The 25,970-nt window shown below is 42.9% G+C and overlaps 1 protein-coding gene across 2 annotated transcripts in view; it reads left to right on the forward strand.

Annotated features, from left to right (window-relative positions):
- Window positions 1-25,970, forward strand: part of MSH3 (mutS homolog 3) — a 293,593-nt gene that overhangs the window by 105,873 nt on the left and 161,750 nt on the right. For both annotated transcript variants that reach the window (XM_073581229.1, XM_073581149.1), the window contains exon 9: window positions 19,207-19,310. In XM_073581229.1, the coding sequence (XP_073437330.1) occupies window positions 19,207-19,310 (104 nt within the window). The remainder of the gene's footprint in view (window positions 1-19,206; window positions 19,311-25,970) is intronic.

Genomic DNA, 25,970 nt, shown 5'->3' on the forward strand with positions numbered 1-25,970 from the left:
CAAGAATAGCAGGAATATTAGAGAGAAACCTGGATCCTCCCCATAGTAGTCTATGTACCTTAGTGGAGGAAAAGCCCAGGCAAATTCCAGCATATATTTACATTCACCTAATGTGAATATGTGTGTGTGTGACTACCTCTTGCAGCCTTTATCTATCCCCCATGCCATGAAGATGGCTGGGCCATCATTGTAAATAAGCACCTGTACTTTGTTTCTCCCCCACATCATTGTAGATCAGGGGTGGGCAATTAATTTTGCCATAAAGCCGCATTAGAAATTGGGATGGTGTCAGAGGGCCGGACTAATATAATTAACTCAGCTGTACCCAATACTATATATGTATATAATATATAGTATACATATGCTATCTTTTCATAAACAAACAGTATGTTAAACAATGTAAAGATTTACAATACAATGAAAATAGTCTCGTAATGGCGACTCAAATTGTAATCTTTAAACACAGCTATGTGCTCTCCACAAACTAAGCACACAGCTTTACCTTTGGCTTCAGCAAATAAATATTTGAAAGTCCGTTCCTTGTTAAAAACTCTGCATTCTGCGTCAATCTTTCTTTTTTTAGTCAACATATTTAAGGGCTATAACAGCTAACCTTGCCTATTTCTTCCAATGGGAGTCTGTGCCCAAGTTTCAGAAGAACGTGGCTGCTGCAGGGGACAGGGGAGGAAGCAAGTGGTATCTGTGTACCACTCCTGTACTGCTCACAGGGGCTTTATTAGGCGCTGACCACTCTACCCAGAGTCCCAGACCCTGGCCTGACGTAAACACCCAGTCCAGACCCAGTCTAAAGTAGTTGATGCTAGCCTTACGTTGCACTACATTGTCACTGGTCTGCTTGCAGCAGTATAGACCACACCACGCCTCCACGCCCGCACGTTTTAGCACAGAGTTGGAGGGGTGGTGTGATGTATACTGCTGCAAGCAGACGCCACCAACGGCATCTACGCAGCCCTCTCAGACCACGCCCCCTCCAGCGTCGACCAGTCAGCGCCGCAGGTCTGGTGTGTGGGCGGTGCGCTGGAGGCCAGGGCTGTGGAGTCGGTAAGCCAAACCTGCGACTCCGACTCCGACTCCTCAATTTCCCTTACACCGACTCCGACTCCGACTCCCACACATATTGCTTATATTTAAGTGAAAAATTTATTGTAGTACAATGTGAACCTCAGACATTTAATCATTTTTATGATCCCATAATCAAGATATTTAGATAGAACAGAATATATATTGGTGTACTACCCGGTTTTCATTCTTTTTGGTACAGATACGATATGGATAGACAGATATGGATAAATGGATATATAGATAGAGCAGATTTCTAATCTGCTTTTGCTATTGAAAACATTATCTATGAGCTCAAAAACCTTTCAGGTGATGCGGTTTTTTAAAAAGATGATCAGCTTTTGCAGCTGAAAAAAGTATCCTCAAAAAACACAGGAAAAACGCTGTGTGTGAATGTAGCCTTAGATCAGGAATAGAACAGCCATTTATAGGACATTTCATAACTTTCCCAAATTCCTATGAAAAAATATTCAGCACATTCTGCATTGAATTACTGTACCCAATTTATTATATATTTTAGGAGTCGGAGTCGGTCCATTTTATACCGACTCCGACTCCAACTCCACCAAAATGAGCTCCGACTCGGACTCCACGACTCCGACTCCACAGCCCTGCTGGAGGCAATGTTTCTGTGCCGCTCTCAGGAGGTCGGGGTCCGCTCCGCTCACCGCCATGTCTGCTGGGACTCCTCTGATTTCTGCTTTCCTCATGAATGATTCATGAGGAAAGCAGGAACCGGAGAGGTCGCGGACCGGTCACAGACAGTGGGCGTGCCGGATGCGACCCGGGGGCCACCCCTTGCCCAGGTCTGTTGTAGATTGTAAGTTATCACGAGCAGGGTCATCTTTTTTTGCTTTAATTATTGTATTATTCTAACCGTTGTTACTTATGACTTGTGTATGAACTGTTAAACTGTAAAGCGCTGCGGAATATGTTGGCGCTATATAAATAAAGATTATTATGATTATTACATACACACACATTTCTACAGTGGCATGGAAACGTTTGGCACCCCTTGTCAAAATTACTATTATTGTGAACAGTTTAGCCAGTTGAAGATTAAATATCTAAAAGACCTAAAGTAAAAGATGTAAGTATTGCAGCTTGTAAACCCTTTATGTAGTTAGACAAGAGTCTTTCAATTCTTGTTTGAGGGATTTTCATCCATTCTTCCTTGGGAAATTCTTCCAGTTCTGTGAGATTCATGGATCGTCTTGCACGCACTGCTATTTTGAGGTCTAGCCACAGATTTTCAATGATGTTCAGATCATGGGAATGTGAGGGCTAATGTAAAACCTTAAGCTTGTGTCATTTGAGGTAGTCTATTGTGGATTTTGACTTGTGTTTAGTCTTTTGTAGAAGCCATCTTCTTTTCAACTTCACCTTTTTTTTTTACAGATGGTATTATGTTTGCATCAAGAATTTTTTTAAATGTCAAAGAATCCATTCTTTCCTCTACCTGTGAAATGTTCCCCTTGCCATTGTCTGCAACTCAATCCAAAAGCATGATTGATCCACCCCCATGCTTAATGATTGGCAAGATGTTCTATTCCTGAAATTCTGCGCCCTTTTTTTTATCTCCAGCCATACCTTTGATAATTGTGGCCAAATAGTTCTCATCAGTCCACAGGACTTGTTGCCAAAATGCATCAGGCTTGTTTAGAAATTTTTTTGCATACATCTGATGCTGAATTTTATGGTGACAGGTTTTCTTCTGATGAGTCTTCCATGAAGGCCATATTTGTGCATGTGTCTCTGAACGGTAGAACAATGTAAGACAACTCCAGAGTCTGCTAAATCTTTCTGAAGGTCTTTTGCAGTCAAGCTGGAGTTTTAATTTCTCTCTAGCAATCCTGAAATTTTGCTTCTGCTAAATCTTTCTGAAGGTCTTTTGCAGTCAAGCTGGAGTTTTAATTTCTCTCTAGCAATCCTGAAATTTTGCTTGGTCTTCCAGACCTTATCTTGACCTCCACTCTTACTGTTAACTGCCATTTCTTAATTACTCTTTGAACTGAGGAAAGGGCAGCTTGAAAACTATTTGCTATCTTCTTATAGCTTTCTTCTGCTTTGTGGACCTACACCATTTTTATTTTTAGAGTGCTAGGCAGCTACTTGGAAGAGCCCATGGCTGCTGTTTTTTTGGCACAAGTTTAGAGTAGGCTGGATTTTTATAAACCTGGGATATTAGATCTTTCTTAATGATGATAGGTTTATGGCTTTCTCACTATCTTTTACAGCCTCAGTTTTTCACTGATATCTTTAGCCAGATACTGACAGTGATCAGACTAGGACCGACTAAACAAAATAGGATACATATATCAAACCATGTCTAATTTTAATGAGCATAGAAACTTGGACTAATATATGGTATAAATCAGATCACACAGTAGTTAGCAATAAAATGGAACATTCTCACCCATTCTGTATTCGTTTTTTCCCAGCGGGAGTGTACTTCATCTTGGTTGGTTCTTCAAGGGGAAATTATGGGCTGCAAGTCTAGCCCTATAGGTCCGTATAGTGGCTATATCTAACTCTAACCCCAAGTACTTCCACCAACTGGCCCTGTAACTGAGGCCCTGCACTCCCTCTTATTGCACGTCCTGACGTGTTTCATCCAAGTAATTCTTCAGAGGACTAAACACTTGTATCTAGGCAAAAGGTTTCTAAAGTGCTAGGTGCAAAGTAAACTTGGGTTACTCCACTCTCTGTTCAATCCTGCAGCGAATGAGTAATTGAAAAGACCATGTATATAAATGGTGAACAATTATGAATAAATTGATATTATCAGAGCATTACCCTAAATTGTACAACCCATAGTGAAAGCTCATGCTCCATCATACAACTGCCATGCTTCTTACATGTTAGCATCTCCAGGATCATATAACCACCTCTTCCAGTAGTTGGTGCACATCCAGAGTTACTTCCAGTTTCATGAAAAGCAAATCACCTGCCATGCGGTGATGTCATTTGTCCAGCCCACAGTGAAAGGTCACTGTACCACCATTTCCAGTAACCACTGCTTCCTAATAGTTGGCATGCATGCCAGAGTCCCTTCCGATTTTGTGGAACGCAAAGCCCCCGCCTTCAGGCTACATTGTTTCCGGTTGCATGGAACTCATAACCACGTCATTTCTGGAATTTAAAATGCAGTCACCGGAATTTTGTTAGAGTTGGCAATCGTCAGTATCCCAGCCTCTCTCCCATCTCCTAACAAAAGGTCTGCCCTGCTACTATAGAAATTAACCTTATTAGAGTATGTATGCCATGTATCAACCATTGTGGCACAGAGGAGTCACATAGGAAATAGGCCGTACTTAGTTCTATGTTACATAGTTAATTCCCCCCCCGGGGGAGTCAGATACCGCGACAGCCGGTACCAAGAGGGATGGCTAGTAGAGAAGCAGTGGGATAGAAACAGGGTTTGCGGGACAGCCTTCAGCAGGGTAGCAAGAGGATAGGGACCTAGAAGGCCTAGCAGGTTCTGGGTGTATGGGAGGGAGAGCCCTGTAGCACCAGGATAAGGGACCGGGACAGAGAGACCGGAACCGCTGAGCAGAACCAGAAGCCAAAGGACCACCAGGGCAGCAGAGGAACATGGAACTTGGAGGCAGAGATACCAGGAACTGCTGGGGACAGAAGCAGAGAAAGGGTTAACGAATAGCAGCTGGCAAGTTCCAACAGAGATGGCCCAAAATAAATACACAAAGCACATACAGTAATCAGGCGCCTCCACTAAGGGAGGGCGGCCTGATATATCCAGCAATATTATCTGATTGGGCCGCAGATGGTCCAGATCAGGTGCAGTAAGCTAAAGGGCTGGCAGAGCATGCGCAGGTCCGCTGCCGGCCGTGAGGCTAACAGAGCGGGAGAGAGACGTCGGGACCCCCGAGAAGCTGGATGCCGGAACAGAGCGGTAAGTATTAAGGAGTGGCTGTGGCAGCGGCCATAGTCATGACACTTATTTAGGCATAAATGGAGTGATCCACTCATCTTGGGCTCAGGTTAAAATAACTTTCCCTCTCACAACTTAGACTTTCTTTCAGCAGCCTGAACTGAACCGAACCCCACCTTGTAACACAAAATGAACTAAACTATCTTGTTAGAGATTTGAAACTGCCCAGCAGTAAGGCTGAGCTCTTAGGTTCCATGCTACAGCATTGGAATGTTTTAGCGGGCAATGTTTGCGATTTCTTTATTCCACAACCGAGATAATGATCTCGTCTAATACTTCTTCATGGAGGGGGATCTTGTGAGTAGTATAGTAGTGCAAGAGAATAACACTACAATAAGGGACTGGTCTCTCCAACATTCAGTTCGGCCAGGGAGTAAAAATGTCCTGCATCCACCATGTGTTGACCCACGTATTATTTTGTTACCACTATTGCATATCAAGTTTGGCGTAATGAAGTACTTTGTATAGGCAATGAATAAAAATGCAAAAGCATTTAAGTATCTCATCGATGAATTTCCAAGGTTGAGGGAAACAAAGATAAAGGAAGGAGTCTTTATTGGACCTCAGATTTGTAAGCTTCTTCAAGATGAGAAGTTTCTCAGTTTGTTGCAGGGCAAGCAAAAGACTGCATGGGTAGCATTCACATTAGTGGTAACTTTTTTTTGGGACCTCAAGATCCGATAGTTAGAAAGAGTTGGTAGAAAATCTCCTACAAACATATTAGTATCTTGGCAGTAACACATCCTTAATGATTCATTTCTTACATTTCCATATAGATTTCTTTCCACCAAATTGTGGAGCAGTGAGCGACGAGCACGGTGAGAGATTGTACCAAAATATTGCAGCTGTGAAAGAAAGATATCCAGGAAAAAGAAATCCATCAATGCATGCAGATAGATTACTGTTGGACAATTGTAAGAGATGATACAATGCAGGAGTACAAGAGACAAGCAAAAGAGTTGTCACTGACTGAGGACCAAATTTTGTAGTGCAATTTCTGTAATTGTTTATAATTCACTGAAGTATTTAGACAGGTTTTAGTTTTTTTAATTAAATTTCCTCTAAATAAATGTCAGAAAATTGGCATAATAAAATATTTTACATCTTTATCTTTCAAAGTACTGAAAGTTTTCTACATTAATTACATGTAGCAGTAAAAGGAAAACTCTTTGTCATAGAAACAAGAACTAAAAATTTTCATTATCGGATGTGAATTCAAGAGGCCAAAATCATTAAGAAATGGGTCATTTCATAACTGAACCTGACAACTTTTGAAGATATGTAGAACAGTGTTATCAGCCATAAAATGTTCTCCATGATGATTTGGGAGTCATTCTGAAATGGGGCCATCAGATTTTGCACTTTCTGGAGTGTTCTCTTGAGTTGTCAGATAATGATAGATAAGTGTCTAATTCTGTATGCAAGCAGTATGAAATTTTTTTCTGCATCAATTTACCGTATATACTTGTGTATAAGCCGACCCCCCTAATTTTGTCACAAAAAAACTGGGAAAACTTATTGATTCGCGTATAAGCCTAGGGTGGAAAATTTAGAAGCTACTGGTAAATTTCAAAAATAAAAATAGATACGAATAATGCTGCACAGTGATGAGTGGCCTCTTATAATGCTGCACAGTGATGAGTGGCCCCTTATAATGCTGCACAGTGATGAGTGGCCCCTTATAATGCTGTACAGTGATGAGTGGTCCTTATAATGCTGCACAGTGATGAGTGGCCCCTTATAATGCTGCACAGTGATGAGTGGCCCCTTTATAATGCTGCACAGTGATGAGTGGCCCCAGATAATGCTACACAGTGATGAGTGGCCCCTTATAATGCTGCACAGTGATGAGTGGCCCCTTATAATGCTGCATAGTGATGAGTGGCCCCAGATAATGCTACACAGTGATGAGTGGCCCCTTATAATGATGCACAGTGATGAGTGGCCCCTTTATAATGCTGCACAGTGATGAGTGGCCCCAGATAATGCTACACAGTGATGAGTGGCCCCTTATAATGCTGCACAGTGATGAGTGGCCCCTTATAATGCTGCACAGTGATGAGTGGCCCCTTATAATGCTGCATAGTGATGAGTGGCCCCAGATAATGCTACACAGTGATGAGTGGCCCCTTATAATGATGCACAGTGATGAGTGGCCCCAGATAATGCTACACAGTGATGAGTGGGCCCTTATAATGCTGCACAGTGATGAGTGGCCCCTTATAATGCTACACAGTGATGAGTGGCCCCTTATAATGCTGCACAGTGATGAGTGGCCCCTTATAATGCTGCACAGTGATGAGTGGCCCCTTATAATGCTGCACAGTGATGAGTGGCCCCTTATAATGCTGCACAGTGATGAGTGGCCCCTTATAATGCTGCACAGTGATGACTGGGCCCTTATAATGCTGCACAGTGATGACTGGGCCCTTATAATGCTGCACAGTGATGAGTGGCCCCAGATAATGCTACACAGTGATGAGTGGGCCCTTATAATGCTGCACAGTGATGAGTGGGCCCTTATAATGCTGCACAGTGATGAGTGGCCGCTTATAATGCTGCACAGTGATGACTGGGCCCTTATAATGCTGCACAGTGATGAGTGGCCCCAGATAATGCTACACAGTGATGAGTGGGCCCTTATAATGCTGCACAATGATGAGTGGCCCCAGATAATGCTACACAGTGATGAGTGGCCCCTTATAATGCTGCACAGTGATGAGTGGGCCCTTATAATGCTGCACAATGATGAGTGGCCCCAGATAATGCTACACAGTGATGAGTGGGCCCTTATAATGCTGTACAGTGATGAGTGGGCCCTTATAATGCTGCACAGTGATGAGTGGCCCCTTATAATGCTGCACAGTGATGAGTGGCCCCTTATAATGCTGCACAGTGATGAGTGGGCCCTTATAATGATGCACAGTGATGAGTGGCCCCAGATAATGCTACACAGTGATGAGTGGGCCCTTATAATGCTGCACAGTGATGAGTGGGCCCTTATAATGCTGCACAGTGATGAGTGGTCCCTTATAATGCTGCACAGTGATGAATGGCCCCTTATAATGCTGCACAGTGATGAGTGGCCCCAGATAATGCTACACAGTGATGAGTGGGCCCTTATAATGCTGCACAGTGATGAGTGGCCCCTTATAATGCTGCACAGTGATGAGTGGGCCCTTATAATGATGCACAGTGATGAGTGGCCCCAGATAATGCTACACAGTGATGAGTGGGCCCTTATAATGCTGCACAGTGATGAGTGGCCCCTTATAATGCTGCACAGTGATGAGTGGCCCCTTATAATGCTGCACAGTGATGAGTGGGCCCTTATAATGATGCACAGTGATGAGTGGCCCCAGATAATGCTACACAGTGATGAGTGGGCCCTTATAATGCTGCACAGTGATGAGTGGGCCCTTATAATGCTGCACAGTGATGAGTGGTCCCTTATAATGCTGCACAGTGATGAATGGCCCCTTATAATGCTGCACAGTGATGAGTGGCCCCAGATAATGCTACACAGTGATGAGTGGGCCCTTATAATGCTGCACAGTGATGAGTGGCCCCTTATAATGCTGCACAGTGATGAGTGGGCCCTTATAATGATGCACAGTGATGAGTGGCCCCAGATAATGCTACACAGTGATGAGTGGGCCCTTATAATGCTACACAGTGATGAGTGGCCCCTTATAATGCTGCACAGTGATGAGTGGGCCCTTATAATGCTGCACAGTGATGAGTGGTCCCTTATAATGCTGCACAGTGATGAGTGGCCCCAGATAATGCTACACAGTGATGAGTGGGCCCTTATAATGCTGCACAGTGATGAGTGGTCCCTTATAATGCTGCACAGTGATGAGTGGCCCATTATAATGCTGCACAGTGATGAGTGGGCCCTTATAATGATGCACAGTGATGAGTGGCCCCAGATAATGCTACACAGTGATGAGTGGGCCCTTATAATGCTGCACAGTGATGAGTGGGCCCTTATAATACTGCACAGTGATGAGTGGGCCCTTATAATGCTGCACAGTGATGAGTGGCCCCAGATAATGCTGCACAGTGATGAGTGGCCCCTTATAATGCTGCACAGTGAGTGGCCCCTTATAATGCTGCACAGTGATGAGTGGTCCCTTATAATGCTGCACAGTGATGAGTGGCCCTTATAATGCTGCACAGTGAGTGGCCCCTTATAATGCTGCACAGTGATGAGTGGCCCCTTATAATGCTGCACAGTGATGAGTGGGCCCTTATAATGCTGCACAGTGATGAGTGGGCCCTTATAATGCTGCACAGTGATGAGTGGCCCCAGATAATGCTGCACAGTGATGAGTGGCCCTTATAATGCTGCACAGTGAGCGGCCCCTTATAATGCTGTACAGTGATGAGTGGCCCTTATAATGCTGCACAGTGAGTGGCCCCTTATAATGCTGCACAGTGATGAGTGGCCCTTATAATGATGCACAATGATGAGTGGCCCCTGATAATGCTACACAGTGATGAGTGGGCCCTTATAATGCTGCACAGTGATGAGTGGGCCCTTATAATGCTGCACAGTGATGAGTGGTCCCTTATAATGCTGCACAGTGATGAGTGACCCCAGATAATGCTGCACAGTGATGAGTGGCCCTTATAATGCTGCACAGTGATGAGTGGGCCCTTATAATGCTGCACAGTGAGCGGCCCCTTATAATGCTGTACAGTGATGAGTGGCCCTTATAATGCTGCACAGTGATGAGTGGCCCTTATAATGATGCACAATGATGAGTGGCCCCAGATAATGCTGCACAGTGATGAGTGGGCCCTTATATTGCTGCACAGTGATGAGTGGGCCCTTATAATGCTGCACAGTGATGAGTGGGCCCTTATAATGCTACACAGTGATGAGTGGCCCCTTATAATGCTGCACAGTGATGAGTGGCCCCTTATAATGCTGCACAGTGATGAGTGGGCCCTTATAATGATGCACAGTGATGAGTGGCCCCAGATAATGCTACACAGTGATGAGTGGGCCCTTATAATGCTGCACAGTGATGAGTGGGCCCTTATAATGCTGCACAGTGATGAGTGGGCCATTATAATGCTGTACAGTGATGAGTGGTCCCTTATAATGCTGCACAGTGATGAGTGGCCCCAGATAATGCTGCACAGTGATGAGTGGCCCTTATAATGCTGCACAGTGAGTGGCCCCTTATAATGCTGCACAGTGATGAGTGGGCCCTTATAATGCTGCACAGTGATGAGTGGCCCCAGATAATGCTGCACAGTGATGAGTGGCCCTTATAATACTGTACAGTGATGAGTGGGCCCTTATAATGCTGCACAATGATGAGTGGCCCCAGATAATGCTACACAGTGATGAGTGGGCCCTTATAATGCTGTACAGTGATGAGTGGGCCCTTATAATGCTGCACCGTGATGAGTGACCCCTTATAATGCTGCACAGTGATGAGTGGGCCCTTATAATGCTGCACAGTGATGAGTGGCCCCAGATAATGCTGCACAGTGATGAGTGGCCCTTATAATGCTGCACAGTGAGTGGCCCCTTATAATGCTGCACAGTGATGAGTGGGCCCTTATAATGCTGCACAGTGATGAGTGGCCCCAGATAATGCTGCACAGTGATGAGTGGCCCTTATAATGCTGCACAATGATGAGTGGCCCCAGATAATGCTACACAGTGATGAGTGGGCCCTTATAATGCTGCACAGTGATGAGTGGGCTCTTATAATGCTGCACAGTGATGAGTGGCCCTTATAATGATGCACAGTGATGAGTGGCCCCTTATAATGATGCACAGTGATGAGTGGGCCCTTATAATGCTGCACAATGATGAGTGGCCCCAGATAATGCTACACAGTGATGAGTGGGCCCTTATAATGCTGCACAGTGATGAGTGGGCCCTTATAATGCTACACAGTGATGAGTGGCCCTTATAATGCTGCACAGTGATGAGTGGCCCCTTATAATGCTGCACAGTGATGAGTGGGCCCTTATAATGCTGCACAATGATGAGTGGCCTTAGATAATGCTACACAGTGATGAGTGGGCCATTATAATGCTGTACAGTGATGAGTGGTCCCTTATAATGCTGCACAGTGATGAGTGGCCCCAGATAATGCTGCACAGTGATGAGTGGCCCTTATAATGCTGCACAGTGAGTGGCCCCTTATAATGCTGCACAGTGAGTGGCCCCTTATAATGCTGCACAGTGATGAGTGGGCCCTTATAATGCTGCACAGTGATGAGTGGCCCCAGATAATGCTTCACAGTGATGAGTGGCCCTTATAATGCTGTACAGTGATGAGTGGGCCCTTATAATGCTGCACAATGATGAGTGGCCCCAGATAATGCTGTACAGTGATGAGTGGGCCCTTATAATGCTGTACAGTGATGAGTGGGCCCTTATAATGCTGCACCGTGATGAGTGACCCCTTATAATGCTGCACAGTGATGAGTGGGCCCTTATAATGATGCACAGTGATGAGTGGCCCCAGATAATGCTGCACATTGATGAGTGGCCCTTATAATGCTGCACAGTGAGTGGCCCCTTATAATGCTGCACAGTGATGAGTGGGCCCTTATAATGCTGCACAGTGATGAGTGGCCCCAGATAATGCTGCACAGTGATGAGTGGCCCTTATAATGCTGCACAATGATGAGTGGCCCCAGATAATGCTACACAGTGATGAGTGGGCCCTTATAATGCTGCACAGTGATGAGTGGGCTCTTATAATGCTGCACAGTGATGAGTGGACCCTTATAATGCTGCACTGTGATGAGTGGCCCCAGATAATGCTGCACAGTGATGAGTGGCCCTTATAATGCTGCACAGTGAGTGGCCCCTTATAATGCTGCACAGTGATGAGTGGGCCCTTATAATTCTGCACAGTGATGAGTGGCCCCAGATAATGCTGCACAGTGATGAGTGGCCCCAGATAATGCTGCACAGTGATGAGTGGCCCTTATAATGCTGTACAGTGATGAGTGGGCCCTTATAATGCTGCACAATGATGAGTGGCCCCAGATAATGCTACACAGTGATGAGTGGGCCCTTATAATGCTGTACAGTGATGAGTGGGCCCTTATAATGCTGCACCGTGATGAGTGACCCCTTATAATGCTGCACAATGATGAGTGGGCCCTTATAATGATGCACAGTGATGAGTGGCCCCAGATAATGCTGCACAGTGATGAGTGGCCCTTATAATGCTGCACAGTGAGTGGCCCCTTATAATGCTGCACAGTGATGAGTGGGCCCTTATAATGCTGCACAGTGATGAGTGGCCCCAGATAATGCTGCACAGTGATGAGTGGCCCTTATAATGCTGCACAATGATGAGTGGCCCCAGATAATGCTACACAGTGATGAGTGGGCCCTTATAATGCTGCACAGTGATGAGTGGGCTCTTATAATGCTGCACAGTGATGAGTGGACCCTTATAATGCTGTACAGTGATGAGTGGTCCCTTATAATGCTGCACTGTGATGAGTGGCCCCAGATAATGCTGCACAGTGATGAGTTGCCCTTATAATGCTGCACAGTGAGTGGCCCCTTATAATGCTGCACAGTGATGAGTGGGCCCTTATAATTCTGCACAGTGATGAGTGGCCCCAGATAATGCTGCACAGTGATGAGTGGCCCCAGATAATGCTGCACAGTGATGAGTGGCCCTTATAATGCTGCACAGTGAGTGGCCCCTTATAATGCTGCACAGTGATGAGTGGCCCCTTATAATGCTGCACAGTGATGAGTGGCCCCTTATAATGCTGCACAGTGATGAGTGGCCCTAGATAATGCTACACAATGATGAGTGGGCCCTTATAATGCTGCACAGTGATGAGTGGGCCCTTATAATGCTACACAGTGATGAGTGGCCCCTTATAATGCGGCACAGTGATGAGTGGGCCCTTATAATGCTGCACAATGATGAGTGGCCCCACATAATGCTACACAGTGATGAGTGGGCCCGTATAATGCGGCACAGTGATGAGTGGGCCCTTATAATGCTACACAGTGATGAGTGGGCCCTTATAATGCTACACAGTGATGACTGGGCCCTTATAATGCTACACAGTGATGAGTGGCCCCAGATAATGCTACACAGTGATTAGTGGGCCCTTATAATGCTACACAGTGATGAGTGGCCCCTTATAATGCTGCACAGTGATGATTGGGCCCTTATAATGCTGCACAGTGATGAGTGGCCCCTTATAATGATGCACAGTGATGAGTGGCCCTTATAATGCTGCACAGTGATGAGTTGGCCCCAGATAATGCTGCACAGTGATGAGTGGCCCTTATAATGCTGCACAGTGAGCGGCCCCTTTTAATGCTGTACAGTGATGAGTGGCCCCAGATAATGCTGCACAGTGAGTGACTCCTTATAATGCTCAGAAATAAAGAGGAATTTAGCTCCAGCTGCATAGAAATTCTTCTTTATTCGATAAAGTTAAAATTAACACATCATTGAACTCTCCAGATAACCACACCAGAGCAAGACGAGATGGGGCCCCCAAATTACAATATTAATTTGTTCCGGGACCATCCACTGTAAGAAGAAAATGTTACTTGAGCCCTGACGTCTATGGAAAAGTAGTCATTTTCTCCTGAAGACCCCAAAAAATGTCAACCCAAATTTAGAAGAACAAATAAAGGAGCAGGAAATGCTGAAACAGATAAAGCATTTCTTCTAGCATAAAATTTGAAATAGCTTTTGTGTGTTTTAAATAACATTATGTTGAGAACTGGAGTCTATTGAGGATCTTATATAGCACCAGAAAAATAAATAACCATCCCCCTTTGGTGTGCTAGGAAGATGCTCATCCTACAGATTATGGGGTACTGTATTCTTTTGCAGAAAGGTGCAGTTAGACAACCAATGCACCTCGGACTGCTTTCCAACTATGTTTGTAATGTCTATAAGGAGAACAAGTCACTATTGGCATCCGTCGGAGGTATTTGTTGGAAAATCCTCCTGGCATATACTTCTAACAGATATTGCAAACTTTGAATGCATACCAGGCAAGGTATACTTTTTAACAAGATTCCTTTGGTAGAACAGGCTCACTGTTCTCTACAGCAAAGTCTAGTATAGCAACATACACTATGGTGCAAAAGTTTTAGGCAGGTATGGAAATAAATGCTGCAAAGTAAGAATCTCAGTCAGATGCGTCCCTGGTGGTATTACTTGATGGATAGGTATCTGACTGTATTTCTCAACATTGAAGACACCAAGAAATGGGCAAAGTTGAGAACTTTAGATGCAGTTTTTATCCAAGTAAATTTAGTGCACCACCTTGAACACACATTATGCTTACTTGCCTTCAAAATCAGAAGATGTACAACATCGCCATCAGCTCAGAACTGGCAGCAACCAGTGGGACCGAGCTACACTCATCTACAGTTTGCAGTAGTCTAGCCAGAAGTGTTAGAAATGCAACCAAAAACCATATCTTCGACATACAAACAAGGACCAGCGCCTGAACTATTCTTGATAAAATAGAACACAGTTCGTTCTTCGAATGATTGCCAAGCAATACAATAATGTATCTGCAGGCAAGAGTGATGCATAGTTCAGGTTCCTTGGATGTTTGCTGTTGCATTTTAGCAAATGGAGTTGGGAAATTGATCAAGATTAACCCCTTTCTGACATTGGGCGTACATTTACGCCGATGTCGGACTCCCTCCCTTTGATTTGGGCTCCGACGCTGAGCCCACATCTTTCCTGGGACATGTCAGCTGTTTGAACAGCTGACATGTGCCCGCAATAGCTGCGGGTGGAATCGCGATCCACCCGTGGCTATTAACCAGTTAAATGCCACTGTCAAACTCTGACAGCAGCATTTAACAAGCGCTTCCGGCAATCGCGGTGGAAATACGCCCACCAGTGACCCGCATCACGTGATCGCGGGTCACCAGTGTGGTGGCATGTCTGCCCAAAAAGTTAATCGTCAACAGATTTAAGAAACCGTCAGACTCCATGGATGGAAGGTTTATGGCTTGTATTGAAAGGAAAGCTGGCTATATTGGTCAAATGTTTGTGGGGGTTTTTTGTTTGTTTTTTTTATGTCAGAAACATATTCAGATTTAATAATCTTTTTGAGTGACCTAACATAGTAACATAGTTAGCAAGGCCGAAAAAAGACATTTGTCCATCCAGTTCAGCCTATATTCCATCAGAATAAATTCCCAGATCTACGTTCTTCTAAAGAAGCTAATAACTTTAAGATACAATGTTGTTACGCTCCAGGAAGACATCCAGGTCTTTCTTGAACCCCGCGACTGAGTTCGCTATCACCACCTCCTCAGGCAAGGAATTCCAGATTCTCACTGCCCTAACAGTAAATAATCCTCTTCTATGTTGGTGGAAAAACCTTCTCTCCTCCAGACGCAGAGAATGCCCCCTTGTACCGTCACCATCCTTGGTATAAACAGATCCTCGGAGAGATATTTGTATTGTCCCCTTATATACTTATACATGGTTATTAGTTCGCCCCCTCAGTCTTTTTTCTAGACTAAATAATCATAATTTTGCTAATCTCTCTGGGTGTTGTAGTTCCACCATCCCCTTTATTAATTTTGTTGCCCTCCTTTGTACTCGCTCTAGTTCCATTATACCCTTCCTGAGCACCGGTGCCCAAAACTGTACACAGTACTCCATGTACGGTCTAACCAGGGATTTGTACAGAGGCAGTATAATGCTCTCATCATGTGTATCCAGACCTCTTTTAATGCACCCCATGATCCTGTTTGCCTTGGCAGCCACTGCCTGGCACTGGCTGCTCCAGGTAAGTTTATCATTAACTAGGATCCCCAAGTCCTTCTCCATGTCAGATTTACCCAGTGGTTTACCGTTCAGTGTGTAAAGGTACTGTCACACTTAGCGATGCACCAGCGATCCCGACCAGCGATATGATGGTGCATCGCTAAGTGGTCGCTAGTGAGCTGCCACACAGGCAGATCTCACCAGCGACATAGCAGGGGTCGGGGGTCGCTACTTACCTGTCGGACGAGGCGATCCTGACGTCCTCCCGCCCGCGTCCACGCGTTGCTCGTCGGCGCCACAGGAAGCCCAGCAGGAAGCTGATGACTAGAAACGGCCCAGGACGTTCTCACGCAATCAGCGATAACCAGCGGGGAGCCGGTCGGAGGTAAGTATCAGACATAGTGATATCGCTATAACGTCACAAAACCAGTGACGTTATAGCGATATTGCTAGCGATATCGCTTGGTGTGACAGGCCGTTAATGGTGATATTGATTCCTTCTTCCCATGTGTATAACCTTACATTTATGATTGTTAAACCGCATCTGCCACCTTTCGGCCCAAGTTACCATCTTATCCATATACATCTGTAGCAGAATACTATCTTCTCATTCTATTGACTGCTTTACATAGTTTTGTATCCTCTGCAAATATTGATATTTTACTGTGTAAACCTCCTATGTTGAAGAGAATAGGTCCCGACACCGACCCCTGCGGTACTCCACTGGTCACAGCGACCCAGTTAGAGAATATACCATTTATAACCACCCTCTGCTTTTTCTCACTAAGCCAGTTACTTACCCATTTACACACATTTTCCCCCAGACCCAGCATTCTCATTTTGTGTACCGACCTCTTGTGTGGCACGATATCAAACGCTTTGGAAAAATCAAGACAAACCATGTCCATTGACTCACCTTGGTCCAGTCTATAGCTTACCTCTTTATAAAAGCTGATTAGATTGGTTTGACAGAAGCGATTCCTCATAAACCCATGCTGATGTGGAGTTAAACAGTTATTCTCATTGAAATAATCCAGAATAACATCCATGCAGCACTGTAGTTGTTCAATAATAAAATGAATCATCAAAAATACAAATTGCCTAATATTTGTGTACATAGCATACAGCCAATGTCCTTATGAACTATCTTTGGAGTCCTTGAAATAATTAAATAGCCCCCACAGAGCCCTGATCTCATCGAGCCTGTCTTGGATTACATGAAGAAACAGAAGTATTTCCACCAGTCTACAGCCATACAAGATCTGTGGTTAATTTTCCAAGATATTTAGAACAACGTCTGCCGAGTTCCTTCAAAAGCTTTGTGCAAATTATCTAGAAGAACTGATGCTTTGATGCTGTTTTAAAATCAGAGATTTGTTGCAGTAAATATTGATATGATTAAGATTTGTCTATTGTTCATTCCCTTTGCATTAAAAAACATAAACTTTTAACACTTTTATGTATGAAAGCAATCTTACTTTTCAGCATTTTCTTTCACTCCTACTAAAAAAGTTTGCACAGTGCTGTATATTAGCCGAGAGGCAAAAAGAACACCCTTACAGTGGGTACGGAAACTATTCAGACCCCTTTAAATTTTTCACTCTTTGTTTCAGTGCAGCCATTTGGTAAATTCAAAAAAGTTCATTTTTTTTCTCATTAATGTACTCTCTGCACCCCATCTTGACTGAAAAAAAACAAATGTAGAAATTTTTGCAAATTTATTAAAAAAGAAAAACTGAAATATCACATGGTCATAAGTATGCAGACCCTTTGCTCAGGCACTCATATTTAAGTCACATGCTATCCATTTCCTTGTAATCCTCCTTGAGATGGTTCTACTCCTTCATTGGAGTCCAGCTGTGTTTAATTAAACTGATAGGACTTGATTTGTAAAGGCACACGCCTGTCTATATAAGACCTCACAGCTCATAGTGCATGTCAGACCAAATGAGAATCATGAGGTCAAAGGAACTGGACAAGGAGGTCAGAGACATAATTGTGGCAAGGCACAGATCTGGCCAAGGTTGCAAAAGAATTTCTGCAGTACTCAAGGTTCCTAAGAGCACAGTGGCCTCCATAAGCCTTAAGCGGAAGACGTTTGGGACCACCAGAAATCTTTCTAGACCTGGCTATACAGCCAAACTGAGAAATCGTGGGAGAAGAACCCTAAGATCACTGTGACTGAGTACCACAGATGCAGTAGGGAAATGGGAGAAAGTTCCACAAAGTTAACTATCACTGCAGCTCTCCAGTCGGACCTTTATGGCAGAGTGGCCAGATGGAAGCCTCTCCTCAGTGCCAGACATATGAAAGCCCGCATAGAGTTTTCTAAAAAAAACACATGAAAGACTCCCAGACTATGAGAAATAAGACTCTCTGGTCTGATGAGACGAAGATAGAACTTTTTGGTGATAATTCTAAGCGATATGTGTGGAGAAAACAGGCACTGCTCATCATCTGGCCATTACAATCCCAACTGTGAAACATGGTGGTGGCAGCATCATGCTATGGGGTGTTTTTCAGCTGCAGGGACAGGACGACTGGTTGCAATTGAAGGAAACTTGAATGTGGCCAAGTACAGAGATATCCTGAATGAAAACCTTCTCAGACTTGGCCAAAGGTTCACCTTCCAATAAGACAATGACCCTAAGCACACAGCTAAAATAACAAAGGAGAGGCTTTAGAACAACTCTGTGACCATTCTTGACTGGCCCAGCCAGAGCCCTGACCTAAACCCAATCGAGCATCTCTGGAGAGACCTGAAAATGGCTGTCCTCTAATGTTCACCATCCAACCTGACAGAACTGGAGAGGATCTGCAAGTAAGAATGGCACAGGATCCCCAAATCCAGGTGTGAAAAACTTGTTGCATCATTTCCAAGAAGACTCATGGCTGTACTGGCTCAAAAGGGTGCTTCTACTCAATACTGAGCAAAGGGGCTGAATACTTATGACCATAAATTTGCAAAAATTTCTACATTTGTTTTTTTTCCTGTCAAGATGGGGTGCAGAGTATACATTAATGAGAAGTGAACTTTTTTGAATTTATAAAATGGCTGCAATGAAAGAGTGAAAAATGTAAAGGGGTCTGAATATTTTCCGTACCCACTGTATGTCATCCATGTAGTCAATGGATTTAACATATGCCTCAGGAGACTTATTGATTCATACAGTAAATGGAAACTGCAAAAAAAATTAGCAAAGCTGATTCACTGGATTTTACAGCAAATCACATGCATTTTTTGGCATGACATGTTGTGGTATTATGTTATGCTCACACCAGGAAAGATCATTGTAGCCCGAGGCCGTTGTCAGTTGCAACATATTAATAGCATTCCTTTTTCTATCTTCTTGCATAATGCAGAATATTTTATACAGATTCTCTTTTTTTGTTTTTCTTTAGCCTTCGAGATGATGACCGGACAAGGATTGAAAAAAGGGACAACGATCATTTTGAATACTTGCACGCTTTTCAGCTCATCAGTGAGTTTTATGGAAAAAATACAGGTGAAATATCTTAAATTATTCATTCCAAGTGTATTTATCATTTCATCTGACTATTCAAGATGAGCGGTCATGTATGTATACATGTGGAAACTTTTCTTCTGGCCATTATATGATTTGCATCTGCCATTTTTTATTTTTCCCTCTGTAGACATTATATCTGTCTGAAAATAAAAAAAATCACTTTACACTGAACTTAGCTCTACAGTGGAGTCAATATATTATGCCTCCCATACACAGTACACTAAGATATTAGGGAACCCCGATTTCTCGGTAGCACACTCTAAGAAACAGCAACAACGTGGAGGACATTATACAGCAGTACTGAGTGAGTAGCTGTGAATCCAGTTCTGGGGTACAGCACTCACTAGAGGCTGAAGCCATGTTTCTGTGTGTCTGGTCACCAGCTTATCTCCCACCAGCTGCTCCTCTCTCCTCTTCCCACTTTCTGTAGACCACTTTGGGTTGCAGAATGTGCAATAACCTCATATCTCTGTGTATGGACATCTGCATTGCTAAAATTAATTTATAGGAGACTGAGTGAAGGAAAAGTCCTCACTGAAAAGGATAGAAAGGTATTTTTTTTTCTAATATATTTTAGAATGTTTCATTTCTTCACTTAAACTATTGATTTATGAACAAAAATATTAACCAATTAGAACTCTAACTTTACAGTAGTTAGAAAATTTATGGATAAACGGTTGCCACATGGCAGTTGGACCAGGCTCATCTCTACTGTTTGGGGCAGCACTATTGATGCTGCCCCAAACAGTAGAGATCAGGCTAGTCCAACTACCACGTGGCAACCGGAGGGAGCACTGTGAACCGCCTCCTACTTGCCGGCATCCCCACTTTGTCTACTTGCAGTGGCTGCTGCAGGATACTGCAAATCCACTTCCTATTGATTGCATTAGCAAGACCCGGCCACTACAAGTAGACGGGGCAGCTTGGCAAGTGAATACTGCTGCCGCAGATAACCAATAACAACTGATTGGCGGGTTGGACCCTGGCCGATCAGACATTAATGACTTATCCTAAGGATAGGCCACCAATGTACATTTTATTTTATAATGCTGCTGTGTTTCAAAGGAAAGACAGATTTGATACAAGCTGGTCACAAATAGAAGTGTCTGCCAGGCTTTGATGGACGTGTCTCTTTATTTTTGGGCCTAGAAGTAGGGATCAAGTGTCAGAATGGAGGGGTGAGGAGGTTAGTGAAGGTAATTATTAGCTCTTTTTATTTATTTATTTTTTAACCAGGTTGAGGCCCTTTTAAACCCTTCATAAATGTTCCGTACACATTCAGCGCAATTCGGAAGCGGGTGTATGGAGCGGGCTCACGCAGCGAGCCCGCCCCATACACCTCAGGTGATGGCTGAGTATTATAGCCAGGACCTGTTGCTAACAATCGTGGGACCTGTTAAATGTTGCTCTGTCTCTGACAGTGGCATTTAACTTGTTCTGATGAGCGCGCGTCTTTGCTTCCCCCCATTGGCGCAAACGTGACGTGATTGTGGGCCACTGATGACCCCTGTGACTGACGTTACAGAACTCCCTTGAAACCCTGCCTCTGGTAGAGCTTGAAATGAGACTGTGATTTCTGTTGTATAGAACAAGCAATCAGATGATCGCATCTTCAAGCCCCGCTAACAAAATCAGTGAAAAAAAAATGTTTTAAAAAATATGAAAGAAAAAAAACAAAATAAAAGTTCAAATCACCTTCCCCCAGTGAAAATAATATATTAAAAAAATTAGAAAAATATGCATATTTGGTTTCTCCAAGGTTCAGAAAAGTCCGTTCTATAAAATGATAAAAACAATTAACCCGATTGGTAAACACCAGAAATATAGTTTTTTTGGTCGACAGAATTCCACAAAACATGATATAACAAGCGATCAAAAAGTCACATTTGTCCCCAAATGGTACTACTATAAATGTTGTCTCGCTCCACAAAAATGTGCTATCATACAGCTGCATCAGACGAAAAATAAGAATGTTTCGGGTCTCGGAAAATGGCGACACAACCCCAAAAAATTTTTTTTTGCAAGCTTCATATTTTTATTTCACCACGAACATAATAAAAAAAACTGGACATGTTTGGTATCGCCGTACTAGTATTGATGAGGAGAATCATATTGCATGGTCACTTCCACCACAAAATGTACAACGGAAAAATAATTCCCAAAAAACACGTCAAAATTGTTTTTTTTCACAATTTCAGCAGACTTGGAATTTCTTTCCCGTTTTTGAGTACACTGTGTGGTAAAATGAATGGTGTCATTCAAAAGCACGACTTGTTCTGCAAAAAACAAGCCCTCATGTCTATATAGACAGAAAAGAAAAACAGGAGAGGACAAAATGGAAGCGAAAAAAAACAAACAAAAATGGGCTGCGGCGTGATGGGGTTTAAGAATATTTTTTCATCTAGTGGACCAAACCCTACCTATAATTTAGGCTGAACGATGGCGGTTCTACACATACTTTTACAGAGACGTAACAAATTCATTAAACATGACAGCCCTTATTTCCTGACATATTTTCTTTCCAAACATGAATATTTAATATTCTTTGATTTAACGTGTGCCAGCATATCACAAAGCAAAACAAAGACCGTCTTTATTCTGATTCTGTGATAGTCTCCGGAGATATTGAACTAACTCTTGGTGAATGTATAGCAATGAGAATTATCCTTGCAAAGATATACAGTGGGTATGGAAAGTATTCAGACCCCTTTAAATTTTTCACTCTTTGTTTCATTGTAGCCATTTGTTAAATTAAAAAAAGTTCATTTTTTTCTCATTAATGTACACTCTGCACCCCATCTTGACTGAAAAAAACTTGAATTGTAGAAATTTTTGCAAATTTATTAAAAAAGAAAAACTGAAATATCACATGGTCCTAAGTATTCAGACCCTTTGCTCAGTATTGAGTAGAAGCACCCTTTTGAGCTAGTACAGCCATGAGTCGTCTTGGGAATGATGCAACAGGTTTTTCACATTTGGATTTGTGGATCCTCTGCCATTCTTCCTTGCAGATCCTCTCCAGTTCCCTCAGGTTGGTGGATGGTAAACGTTGATGGACAGCCATTTTCAGGTCTCTCCAGAGATTCTCAATTCACCTTCCAACAAGACAAAGATCCTAAGCACACAGCTAAAGTAACACAAGAGTGGCTTCAGAACAACTCTGTGACCATTCTTGACTGGCCCAGCCAGAGCCCTGACCTAAACCCAATTGAGCATCTCTGGAGAGACCTGAAAGTGGCTGTCCATTTAGTTATCAAACTCCTTCCTCAGGATACAACCACAAGGGAGTTTTCAGAGAATGTGGAGGCGCAGTGCACCAAGAGGAGAGTTTGAGAAAGCCCACACAAATTTATTTGAAGCATTTAAAAATTATGATGAATTTGGAAGCCCAAGAAGAACAACGTGCTTGAAATACTTAGTCCTGGCAAACATTTTCAAGAAGTCTGGCATAAACCCATTTAAGAGGCAAAAACCTTACAAAAATGATCTTGAAATTCTATTGTAGCAATGACAAATTTAGTGCCTTTCAAAATAATGACATCACTAAGTGGAAAAATTCTGAAAACATATCACAGTAACATAATGGGTGACCCCTTTCTAAGGTATTACATTGAAGAGCTTTTAAGAAACATCAGAAAACAAGCGCTCATGAAGTTAATTAAGCATTATACAAGTATACATATTCCTATTATTTCCATCTTGACATGGATGTAGTGGATGCTGAGAGTTTTCTGGTGTGGTGCATACCAGATAACACTATTCATGGCAACAGTAATAATCCTTAATAAGGACTTTGGATTGATAAAGACAAACTACTGTGGGTTGGTGTTTGCACCCTGAAAAAAAATCAAAACAAAAGTAACGTTTATACTCGTGTATAAGCCGAGCACCTAATTTTGCCGCGAAAAACTGGGAAAACTTATTGACTCGAGTACAAGCCTGGTGTTCATTGTCTCCTCATCGCTATCGTGGTATGCATAATTCCTCATCACCATCCTTGTATGCATGGCTCTTTATTCCCATCCTTGTATGCATGGCTCCTTATTCCCATCCTTGTATGCATGGCTCCTTATTCCCATCCTTGTATGCATGGCTCCTTGTTCCCATCCTTGTCTGCATAGCTCCTTATTCCCATCCTTGTCTGCATGGCTCCTTATTCCCATCCTTCGACATGGCTCCTTATACCTATCCTTGTCTGCATGGCTCCTTCCCATCCTTGTCTGCATGGCTCCTTATTACCATCCTTGTCTGCATGGCTCCTTATCCCTATCCTTGTATGCATGGCTCCTCATCCCTTTCCTTGAATGCGTGGCACCCATCAGAGAAGCATAAAAAAGAACATCCTACTTACCATCCCTGCGTGCCCTCGCAGCATCTTGTTCCGGTGCCAGCAGCTCCTGCAGGCGGGCAATCACATGTTCCCACTCATTAAAGTAATGAATACTCCCTTCTCTCCATGCTTTTGGGATTGGAGAGAGGTGAGTATTCATAACTCTAAAGTAGTGCGCACCCGTGATAGCCTGGCAGCTGCTGGAAGCGGGCGGCTGTAACTGTGTGCGCTATAAGAGAAATGAATATTCATTGCCAGTGCAATATTACTTTCTCTTTAGCAGCGGGCACAGGCTTTAACCGCAGCCGCCTCCCCTGCCTCCTGTGACCCGCCGCTCCCCCTCCCCCACAGCCTTCTTCTGGGACAATGACTCGTGTATAAGCGGGGGGGGCAGTTTCAGAACAGAAAAATGTGCTGATAAATTCGGCTTATACACGAGTATATATAGTAAGTGCTTTTCAGTCAGCTGGTATGTGTTTCACTGCTGCATTTTTCTCAAGAGAATAAATCAAAACAGCTGTAATCTCCTGAAGATAGCCAGAATATGACATGATCTATTCTGTATTATCATCCTTCCGTTTAAAATGTAACATTCAAGTAAAGATTTTAGTTGTATCCTAAGGAAAAAATGTCATAACTTCGAAACGCATCAATAAAAAACCACATTGCTTCATCTCCCGTATGTATTGTATTCTTGCTGGGGAACTTATCAGCAGCATGGAAAAACCACTTAGTATTTCATTATAACATTCTTCTGGTTTTGCGACGCTTGGATCTGCAGCAACTGATTTACCAAAGCTCTGAAATTGTTGTGGGTTCACAACCCTAATGGGTGAGCAAGCACTCCCTACTTATTTACCTGTGGTTGTCAGTTAAAACCCTGTTGCGCTTTTCTGCTCCCAAGCTTTTGTTGAATGTGACATAACTATGTCATAGTAATACCCATCGTCGACAGCAATAGAGGGGAGTACGGGCTGTTTGTATTTTATTTTATCTAGTAACTGAGAATGGATTGTCTGCGTAGTGGACTTTTAATGTTATACACCTAAGCATAGTAATTATTCTTTTAAATGTGCTGAAATGCACAAATTATGTTTATTGCTCAGTATAGCTGAAATGTACATTGTCATTAGTATCTGGCTCCCAATACATGCCTCTTTAATTGACTTGTGTTGTCACATATTCTTTTTTTTCTTTATTGCCGGATCAATAGACTTGTAGCACTGATATTGACCAAGTGTTGAAATTGATGAATTGAGCATATTTATTGTATTGGTGTTTCCGGTGTTCTTCTGTCTCCTTGCAGACAGCGTGCCGCCCTGTTGTGTCTTGTCTTCCAAAACATAAATATTAATAACTTTCCTAAAGTTTGTTTTGTGAAAATAAAAATGTTCTATGGAAATGGCTTTTATTTGATATGCTTTTCAGTCTCAGTCTGCCTCTGGGGTAAAAAGCATATCTTTCAATTGACCAAAGCGTCTTCTAGATAATGCTTTGATGTGCAGTGGATTGCAGCTTCTTAGTGCTAGATGGCACTTTTCATAGTAGCTGAAGATAGAATGTAACCGCACATGTTGTACTATAGGGCTTTCATTTAGAACGTCAAATACAATAAGTTTCAATAGACAACGTTATGTGTGTATGTGTGTGTGTGTACACACACACCATATGGACAAAAGTACTCGGGTTCACCTATTAACCCCTTCCTGAACTGCCAATTTTCTCTTTTCGCGCTTTCTTTTTTTCCTCGTCATCATAACTTATTTTTTTTCTGTCAATATAGCCATCTGATGGCTTTTTTAAAAAAAAAATTTTTTGAGTTATACTTTTGCATTACAAGGTCTATTATATCATGTGATGTACAGTAAAGCAGGAAAAAAATTTCAAGCGCAGCAAAATAGTAAAAATGCACAGTTCTGCAATTTTCTGCTTTTTTTGGTTATGTATTTTTATTTTTATTTACAGCATTCATTATGCTGTAAATATAACCTTACAATTTTATTCTCCAGGTCACTGTTATTATGGCGATACCAAACTTGTATAGTTAAACATTTGTAAAACAGTCATAGCATTTTCAATTTTTGGCCAATGGAGCTGTGTTGTGGCTTGTTTTTTGGGCCCAGTGATGACATTTTTATTCACCTCTTATTGCAATTCTTCTGCACTGTTGCAACTTCCAAAAAAAATAATTCTGGCATTTTGATTCATTTTTCAGTTTCACCGTTTACCGATCAGGTTAATTGATCTTAATATTTTGCTAAACTGGATTTTTACAAATGTAGCAATGCCTCATATTTGTATTTTTTTTT

The sequence above is a fragment of the Dendrobates tinctorius genome, unplaced genomic scaffold, assembly GCF_039654945.1.
Source record: "Dendrobates tinctorius isolate UK_male_01 unplaced genomic scaffold, ASM3965494v1 ptg000003l, whole genome shotgun sequence".
NCBI classification, from domain to species: Eukaryota; Metazoa; Chordata; class Amphibia; order Anura; family Dendrobatidae; genus Dendrobates; species Dendrobates tinctorius.